Genomic DNA, 9,869 nt, shown 5'->3' with positions numbered 1-9,869 from the left:
CGTCCTAATAGTTATCAGTATGGGTCTGTCTAGGACACATCTAGATGTGACATAGTTATGTCACATCTAAGCTGATTTTCACTCTGTTTGTGGTTTATTTTTTTGTCCTAGTTTTTTTTGTTTCTTGTTACTTCATTATATATTTATGGGAGGTTAGATGTGATATTCTTAAAAAACATCTAGATGTGAATTAGACAAACTGTATCAGTATCAACGCTATCTGAAATCGAATCTATTTCCCCCCGCAAAAAAAGGGAAAAAAGCTCGAGTGTAATTTGAACGAAATCACAATTTTAATCCTAAACGATGGCCATGCAGCCGAATTAAAAATACTGCCAATTTTGGTTAAGAACCAACCAGGCCCAGTCCAGCCCAACAAGGTGAGCAGGAGAGGGCCCTTATCCTGCGTTTCGTTCCCATTCCCCCCATTCCGTTGTCTCAAAAAAAAAAAATTCCCCCCATTCCGTCCCAGCAGAGCCGCACCACCCAAATCCCCTGTTCCCGCGGCCGGACATGAACAGGACGGTGGCGGCGATACCCGCCGTCAGGAAGAGGGAGGCGGAGGCTCAGGCCGCGGCGCCCGCACCCAAGAGGCTCACGTCCGCCGGAACCGCCGGGCGAAGGCCACGGAAGCGGATCCGCGAGGATAAGCTTGTCAGCGACGGGGATCTCATCAGCAAACTCCCCGATGACATCCTCGGCACCATCATCTCCCTCCTCCCCACCAAAGACGGCGCCCGCACGCAGGCCATCGCTCGCAGATGGCGCCCTCTCTGGCGCTCAGCGCCTCTCAACCTCCACGCCTCCTACCACCTCTGCTCCAAACAGTTCAAGCGCCTCTCCGTCGTCTCCAGGATCCTCTCCGACCACCCTGGACCTGCCCGCCGTTTCGTCTTCCGCCTCGTCCGCCTCCACAAAGCGAAAAAAAGGCACGCCGAGGAAGCCGCTCAGATCGAGAACTGGTTCCACTCCCGAGCCCTCAGAAACCTTAAGGAGCTCGATATCAGCTTCGACCTCTTGGACTATGTACATGAGAAGCTTTATCCGCTGCCCTCATCAGTGTTCTGCTTAGCACCAACTCTCCTCGTGGCCGTAATCAGCTTCTGCGAATTCCCCAAGGAGATCACTCATTCACTTAGTTTTCCGTTGCTCAAGCAGCTCATCCTGCGGCGCGTATCCATCTGCCAGGATGTCTTCCATGGGGTGCTCTCTGCCTGCCATCTGTTGGAGTCGCTTGAATTGAAGGAAATTCGTGATACTAATTGCTTGCGCATTAGCTCGGCAACTCTTAGGAGTGTGAGCCTCTGCGCTTGTTTTGCAGCCAAAGGAGAATTGTTCATTGAAGACGCCCCTCTCCTTGAAAGGCTGCTACTACCTTGTCCGCGCGAAGGGGGTGAGATTATTCGGATAATCCAGGCACCTAAACTGGAGATACTGGGCCTTTTGTCTCCCCGCATCTCCAAAATTGAGATTGCTAATGTAGTCTTCCAGGTAGCAACAACATAATCATCTTAACTCTTACATACAGATGCAGCATCATTACATTTTTGTATTCATTCTTTTGTTTCATGCCCATTCTTTTGTTCAGAGTTTAACCCCAACAAGCTTGAATAATACGATAGCCACAGTGAAGGTTTTGGCTCTCGAGTTTCCAGTCCCTGATTTGAATGCTGTTATTGACGTCTTAAGATGCTTCCCGTGCTTGGAAAAGCTTCATGTCATTGTGAGTATACTCATCCTTGCTTTCTTTTAAATGTCAAAATAAATATTTGATTCTGCAGAGACAATAATCTGTTGGATATATAATCAAGTCTAGTTAAGACTTACTTTAACATGCCTCTTCTTTACTTTTCCAGTGGGAGAAATACTTGAAGATAGGTACGAAAAATGCACGTCAGTATGACCCATTAGATCCAGTCAAAGGCCTTGATACCCATCTAAAAAAACTGGTATTGAAAAATTACGAGGGCAATGAGCAAGATGTTGGCTTTGCCAAGTTCTTTATTTTGAACGCAAAAGTGCTGAAGGAACTCAAATTTGGAGTCAGTCATAGGATCAACAAACAATGGGTGGCTGATCAATACAGGCTGCTAGAAATGGAAAATAGAGCTTCTCAAGGCGCTCAATTGGAATTCATACAAAATGATGATGTGTCGTCTTTGGATGCCCATGATTTGTCAACTGCCGATCCCTTTTAACTGTTATTTTGTAAATGAAGATGAATAGATGACGATATTTCAGAATAAGCATGCCAATGGTTTATCTGTGACTTTGCAGACAAGGTTGATTATATACCTGAGGAATCTAATGTCTTTTACTTAGGTTGATGCTCGAAGATCGCACTGTATTTTGTCTGGTCCTTAAATAGGACGTGCCGCTACATTTATGGTCTACTATTCCTTTGTGATTCCGAACATGCATTGTATGTCATGCAAAAATAGTTAATTGCCAAAACATGTAACTGGGAAAGATTGTGGATGCTACCTCGATTGTTCCAGTTGCATTATGTTTATTCTGAGAAAGTATGGATGTCGTTCCAGTTTCAGTCAACAATGCAATGTTTGCACTGAAAAGTTACTTTGTTTCAGTCAACAACTTGTGCTTGTTTTGAAAACCCAACTATCCTTTTGTACACAAAAGTATCCAGCTTTAAGTGCTACTTTTTCGTTGCTGCGAATGGTCAACCTGGTACTGTTGATATATGTCATTCCAATGTCACTAACAATCACATTCATATTTTTATTTGCTTTCTGATCTCACACACAAATGGTAGCACTACATTTGAAGACCTTCTACTTACAGCGTGCACAGTGTGTTCATTTTCCTTACAAAATCAGAAAGCGATTTGTTTCCTACCGTAAAACTTGGAATTTGGCCAAGTCCCAGTGTGTTTCTTACCCTGGGTTTCTATTTGGGGCCTTAGTAATCTGCAGGCCCCTTCGTTTTCTACTAGAAATACAGCCCAGATCATACAGCATATGCTTGAGCCAGATCAACATTAGTAGCATGATACTATACTTCTTCAGTTCTTCCGACCTGTCCAGTTCCAAGTGAGGAGCCTCATTATTTCTATGAAGTATCCGTTTTTCAGCAAGTCGTTACAGGTAGTAGTATATTGATGTTTTCCGCCTCAACTCCTCAGACATTAATTGCCCTTTCTTTTGCTGCCATTCTTCAGCGGATAAATGTTTCTCATCATTATTTCAGGGAAATGTAAATGGCATAATAATGATCTATATCTAGGATAAATCTCCCTTTTGGTCTGTTGATTTTGGTGCACTAATTTATATGACTCTACAAATATTCCTGATGTTTAAGGTTTGAGTATATGATGTATTTCTACTGCCTAACATAACCGGTTCCTGGATTCAGCTGGGAAGACATTTTACTGGAACCTATTTGGTTCCCATTTTTTGGGGTCAAATTATGCTGGGTACATATGCGGCAAAATAAGTAAAGGGTGTATATTAGACAAGAATATGCGGCAATTCGGTTCATATATAGGAAATTTTGCCACAGTTTGCATGCTAAAATTTGGCAAACCGCAAAATTATAGTACAACCAGAAAAAATAATGTCCCACTATCTGGCAAAAAAAAGTGAGTTTGTCCCAGGTGGGGCAAGGGTTAATTTTCTTACCAAAATCTCAGTGATGACTTTTTGTTTTTGAAAGTGCTTGTGTGTGTGTGTGGGGGGGGGGGGGGGGGGGGGGGGGGGGTAGGCTCACCTGAAGTCCTGAATATGATCTAATTTATAAGGGAAGCGAGATCAAAGGGCCAATTTCACCGCCGGAAGGATTGTGAGAGTCCATGGGAGTGGCAAGAGAGAGCTAAGAGGATTAAATGACATGATCGAAGATAATGCGAATAATGAAATTATCTCCAGCGAAGGCTGATCATTGCCCAAAGTTGAGTGTAAATGAAGGGCACTACACAACACTGAGAGAGACGACAACTTGGCATCCCAATGGCACCAGGGTCGAGATTTTGAAGGGAGCTCACACATAATGCAGAGAAGTAAAGCGAGCAGATGAGTAGGGGATGAAGACAGTGTCATCAACATTAAGGCATGGCGTGAATGCGCCGCCACTGTCATGGCCAGACAAACCATCAGGGATATTCCCCTTCTCCAAATCCCGCGTGGAGGAGGAGGAGGCATTGCCACCATGGTGGGACGCGGAGCCTGCATGTGTCGTCGTTGTGGATGGTGGCCGCGATCACAGTTTTCTCCAGCCCTTCATACCCTCCAGACGCCCCAAACCCCCATGCCAGGTCACCCGAGTGAAGAGGTCCCAACTGACACGATAGAATAGGCAAGCAGCAGCAGATCGACAGGAGCAAGAACATCCAACACTATGCCGAACACCCCCCCCCCCCCCCCCCCCCCGAGCATCATGAGCTCGAAGCGGGAGAGCGATGAAGCCGCATAGGGTGGCATATATAGTGACGCAACCACCATCAGGGAACCAACAGGCGCCGACCGGTGCAAGGCTAGCGAATCTGGGATAGGGGAAGAGGATGCTGATGTACCTTTGGATTTTTGGACTAAACTGAAGCAGATTCAAATTTGGTCAAAAAATTGATTGATTTAATGTTTTTTTAAATAGTTCCAACATATTTTCTGAATATTTGATATTTTGGTGAGGGCCTGTTGACGCTCAGAAATGGCATGATTGCAAAGAGTGATTTGAGGCTGTAGCAAGATGAGGTTAAATATATGATTTTATGTCATCATTGGATGGCTCTCTTCAAGCTGATGGAAATAGATATAAAGATAGTCCAAATCGGAGCTCAGGTGTAAAAGTCCAAAACAGAGCTCAGGTGTAAAAGGTATGACAATTTCATAGATACTCGTGTTGACATCAGATTATGAAATGGCATGAAACATTATTAAGATGGCCTCGGATGGAAAATGTTTCAACATAAAAATTGTGTGTCTCGTCGAAATGGGCGATTTTGATATATATAAAAATCTTAATACGGGTCATATGCAAAAGTTACAACCCGATCAATGTGCTGCTGTCAAAAATTTGGGCTTGGCCGGATCATCCAGGCTTCCAGCTAGACATCTAGGCCGGAGGTCGTGAACAGTCCGTGTTTGGTTAGTGTTTGATGATTTGGATGGCAAGGCAAGTAATTTTCTTGTACGGGAAGTCCATCCTCCTCTTATATAGACAAGGTGATGGCCTTGATGATCTAGAGAAATCCTACTCCATTAGGAGGACTTGATCCTCTAGGAGGTACAAGGAGCAAAGCTCTCTCAAATTGGTTTAATATACTTTATTGACCCTAGGAAGGGGGGTGGAGCGTTTATTCATAGTCCAAGTCAGTTTAGGCGGGGAGGGGGGTTAACATACATGGACACTTGGGCCAAGCTGCATGCAGGCAGGGCCGAATGATCCAGCTAGATACCCGAATTGTCTGGGTGAGGCGGTGAGCACATGGGTGGTCTCGATGGGCTTGATGTCTGAGGACTGAGTCCGAATGGTCCGGCTTGGCCTAGGGGCTTTTCTATTGATGAACTCAAATGTTCGGGTAGAACCCCGATGGCCCGGATGTTACTCGGATGGCCAGTCCAGATGCCTATCCAGAGGGCATGTTTGTTCGGGTTGGCCCGGATCATTCGAGTTGGTGTTTAGACGTCCGGCCAAGTGCAGGAGCCATCCAAGCTTGGCCTTGCTCCTTTGCCTCTTCATGGTTGTTTTCTTGGTACCTAAGCATGCAAAGGGTTTCCGCTTGAGATAGTAGACATGTCTCATTTGGATACAAAGAGAGCTCAAGGATGAGAGAAGTAACCTCGGTTTCAGTAGCTTGTGCGTGGGTTCTTGCCATTGGTCCACTTGGCTCTTGGTGTGTTGTTGTAGGATCCATGGGGATGACCGGCGGGTGCTCTGCACCACACTATGAGTGCCACAAGCTGTGTCGGCTACATGAGGCGATGGAGGAGTTGACCACCGAAGGGTGGCACATCTACGAGTTTCTCCGAAGTGGCTTCGACGAGAACATCGACCGTAAGCTCAAGGAACAGCATATTGCGTCGATGGCTACGAAGGAGGTCTACAAGATGTTGGACAAAAGTTTAGTCAAATTAGACGACCTCTTCGCTAGGCTTGACAGTGTATGAGACGATATCGACGTCAACATTAGCTAGATCTGCATCGACAGTGACGCTAAAGCTCGAGAAGATACTGGAGGAATGCACATATCACTTCTTGCCACACTCGCCACCGCAGCCACAAATGCCAACGACTTCGAGAAGGAGCACCATGGAAAGGTGTCGGGATGGGAATGAGCCGAGTCGCTGAACCAACCCAAAAATTTAAGGCCAATGGGTCAACCCACCTTATAGTCGTATATCTTGCAGTAGTTGTAATCTCCTGGTGTTGGTGTTGTTGTAGGACCCAATTTTGCGACACAGTCTGTCGTATAATTTCCAACGGCTTAATTTTTTTCTATTAACCATGTCTTAGAAATCTTATTATTCTTATATTAGTCAGATTCCATTAACTCGTGCCTAATCAAACACAATAAGCGTTGCGTAAGGTGCGGATGCTCGCGCATGCCATGTCGGCCGACGTACTGTTTCTGCAGCAGTTCATGATCGGGGAAAAGGAAAAGCGGGACTGGATTGGTTGGGTCAAGTGGCTCGCTCAATCCAGATAGGCCATGACAAGCTCGGGTCTCTCCCACGACTCCCTTCACTCTTGCCATCGTCGTCTGACCCCTCCCACTGCGCCGCCCGCCCAAGCACGCTTAACTTCGGAGTTCTGATGGGATCCGGTGCTTTAGTGCTGGTATGATCGCATCCAACATGTTACCCCCGTCTTCGTCCCTTATGCTTGCCTCTCCCAGCTCCACTACAAAAACAATTGTACTTTGCTTTGCCCGCCGCTACACGCGTGAATAATGACCAACGAGCTAAAACTTACCGCAAACGTGCAAAATAATAAAACGTGGTAAATATATGTCGCGGCCGTGAGTTTTTTTGCACGCCGTGCAAAAAAAAAATTAAAAAGGGCCCCCCCATCCTTCCTCCCCCCTCTTCCCACCCTCTCCTTTGCGGCCCCATCTTCGCCGCTGGCCCCCTTCTCTCTGCCAGGGCACTGACGAGGCATCCCTGATCCGCCCAACCCTGGCGACTCGGCTTCTTCCTGCCACCACCAGGTACTCCTCTCTGCTTGATGTTGCTGCCGTGCTTGCCTCTGCTTATTTATTTATTTTCGATTTGCATCTAAGAGCTTGTGCTCAATGATTCCAATCATGAGCACCACCACCATCATCGCGGTGAGTTCCAACGGCTACTATCGGGGAACTAGTTGAGGAGGTAGATCTCGAGCTCGGCAGCATCGTCCATGACCACTATCACCACCGCGATTTCCAGCCAGAGACAACACCCATGGATCAGGATTTTTACCTTGTTCTTTCCTGTATAAGCGGTTCTGCTCGTCAATCACAGTATGGTATCCAGACTAGATGTTGGTCATGAAATTCGACCCCGTGGGTTTTTCCATGGATGACTAGGATGTTGGTCACGAAATTTCCCTTTGCTGCACATGAGTATTATTTTGTGAGCTGCAAGGCTGCAATCATGTTTGAATTTGGCAGAGGTAGCAATTCGTTAGTCCAACGCACACTTAAAACTGTTAGAGTTATATTAGTGATGACTTTTGGTCTTTTGCATTCTAGCCTTTTGGCATCCTCATGTACTTGTATATATGTTGCCTTTGGCCTCCTAATAATATCAAGTTGCTTTCGTAACATGGTATTAGAGCTCTAGGTATTTTTTTTCGCACGTCGCAATTCGTGCTACTCCCGATCCATTCTCCTGCACGGCCGCCGTTGCTCTCTTTCCTGCCGGCTGTGATTTTGCTTTTGCGTACGTCCATCTCCAGCTACATGCGCTAATTAGCTGATCCATCGCTGTGTTGGATCCTATCGGAGTGTGTCCTGATCGATCAAGCCGCTGGCTGCTTGTATTCCTCCAAGGTCGCCGATGGCTGTTTGTCTTCCTCCACGGCTGCCGGCCGCCGGCCTCGTCCGTGCCCCTACTGCCTTCCGCGGCGCCGTCAGCCGCCGGCCTCCTCCGCGCCGTTGCTGCCTTCCGCGGCGCTGTCGGCCATCGCCTCGTCCACGCCGCTGCTGTCCGCGGGCGCTCGAGTGGTCGCGCATGCGTTCATAGCTGCTGCTGTTTCGTGTCCAGGCATCCATCCGCTCCAGATCGAGAGCTCTCCAGATCAAGCAAAGGCAGCAGCTATCGGAGGTCAACTGCTCCGCCTCGGTTGTTCGTCTGCTGGATTGAATCGAGTCGCCGCAGTTGTTCTGCTTCGTTTTTGGCCTGGGGTGCTGCCTTTGGGACTCGGCTGTTGGCCTGAGGCCTGATTCTTCGACTGTTGCCTGATCTTTTTGCTGTTGTCACAAAAAAATGGAAGAAAAAGAAACTGGCATGATATTTCGGTCGGGCCTGCGTCTTCGTCGCCATCCACAGACTTTCGAAGGCGTTCCCTATATTGATCCAGTCTCGCACATGCGCTATCGCTCGGTGCTTGGTGCATGTCCGTCTGCGATGTTGTCCCCTTCAGAGTCTTCAACAGGCTGTGTTGGTCGCTATATGTCGACTCCTCTTGCGGCTTCCGTGCACGGTAGTGGCCGCTCTACGTCGACTCTTCCCACGACTTCCGCACCTGGTGATTGTCGCTCTACGTCGACTCCTCTCGCGGCTTCCGCGTTTGGCGGTGACCTCTCTACGTCGACACCCTCAGTGGCTTTCTCATGCGGCTCTACGTCGACTCACTACTCTCGGTCGACTCTGCACGCAGCTTCCGCTGGTGGAGGCGACTGCTCATCATCGGCAGGTGTTTCTACCACGACTTCTTCGGCCGTGTCCTTGTCTGCGCATGAGATTGCACAACTGAAATGCATGCTTGATGCTTGGGATTCTTCACCGACGGTTTCTACAGGTTCTGTGGCTAACTCTTCTGGCACTGAGAAACCACCTTCCACTCATTCAGGTACATCCCATGAATTCTTGATACTGGAGCGTCTTTTCATATGACTTATGATTCCTCCACTTTGACCTCTGTTCAACCTATGGAGTCTCATGTTCGTGTTCTTACAGCTGATGGCACTCCCCTCCCTGTAGCTAGTCGAGGCACTCTTAGCACTTCTTCATTTCATGTTCCCTCTGTCGCTCATGTTCCTCGACTTACCATGCAGCTTATATCTGGTGGTCAGATTGTTGACTCCAGCTGTAGGGTCATTCTCGACTTTGATTCATGTTCTATTCAGGATCGTCGCACGGGCGCTCTGCTTGGTGCTGGCCCTCGACGCTCTGATGGTCTCTAGGAGATTGACTGGCTTCGTCTTCCCTCCGCTACCACCGCCGCCAGTCTCGCACCCCCTATAGCTGCATCTACCAGCTCTTTTCAGCAGTGGCATCATCGTCTTGGCCATTTATGTGGTTCTCATCTCTCATCTTTGGTTCATCGCGGTGTTCTGGGGTCTGTCTCTAGTAACGCTTCGTTGGATTGTCTGGGTTGTTGGCTTGGTAAGCAGTTTCAGCTACCCAACCCTTACAGTGAGTCGGTGTCCGAGCGTCCTTTTGATCTCATTCACTCTGATGTTTGGGGTCCGGCTCCCTTCGCTTCGAAAGGGGGCCATCGCTACTATATTATCTTTATAGATGATTTTTCTCGGTACACTTGGATCTATTTCATGTCTTCTCGTAGTGAGGTCTTACCTATATACAAAAAATTTGCCGCCCAGTTTTCCACTACTATTCGTGTTTTTCGCGCAGATTCAGCTGGTGAGTATATCTCCCATGCACTGCGAGGATTTCTTGCTGAGCAGGGTACTCTTACTCAGTTCTCTTGCC

General features: G+C 47.6%; 1 protein-coding gene across 1 annotated transcript; it reads left to right on the top strand.

The window, feature by feature from the left end:
* The first annotated feature begins 445 nt into the window (after positions 1 to 445).
* Positions 446 to 2,317, top strand: LOC125508611 (putative F-box/LRR-repeat protein At5g02700). The gene is made up of 3 exons (XM_048673389.1): positions 446 to 1,491; positions 1,589 to 1,723; positions 1,857 to 2,317. The coding sequence occupies exons 1-3, from the start codon at positions 514 to 516 to the stop codon at positions 2,196 to 2,198; spliced, it is 1,455 nt and encodes a 484-aa protein (XP_048529346.1). The 5' UTR covers positions 446 to 513; the 3' UTR covers positions 2,199 to 2,317.
* Positions 2,318 to 9,869: the final 7,552 nt, after the last annotated feature.

The sequence above is a fragment of the Triticum urartu genome, chromosome 1, assembly GCF_003073215.2.
Source record: "Triticum urartu cultivar G1812 chromosome 1, Tu2.1, whole genome shotgun sequence".
Classification (NCBI taxonomy): Eukaryota; Viridiplantae; Streptophyta; class Magnoliopsida; order Poales; family Poaceae; genus Triticum; species Triticum urartu.
The sequence above is the reverse complement of the archived record's forward strand: the minus strand, read 5'-3'. Positions and strand labels throughout refer to the sequence as shown.

Coding starts and splice junctions, on each gene's coding strand:
- LOC125508611 (XM_048673389.1), top strand. CDS start 514: ATGAACAGGACGGTGGCGGCGATACCCGCCGTCAGGAAGAGGGAGGCG. Junction 1,492..1,588: donor TTGCTAATGTAGTCTTCCAG/GTAGCAACAACA, acceptor TCTTTTGTTCAG/AGTTTAACCCCAACAAGCTT. Junction 1,724..1,856: donor TGGAAAAGCTTCATGTCATT/GTGAGTATACTC, acceptor TTACTTTTCCAG/TGGGAGAAATACTTGAAGAT.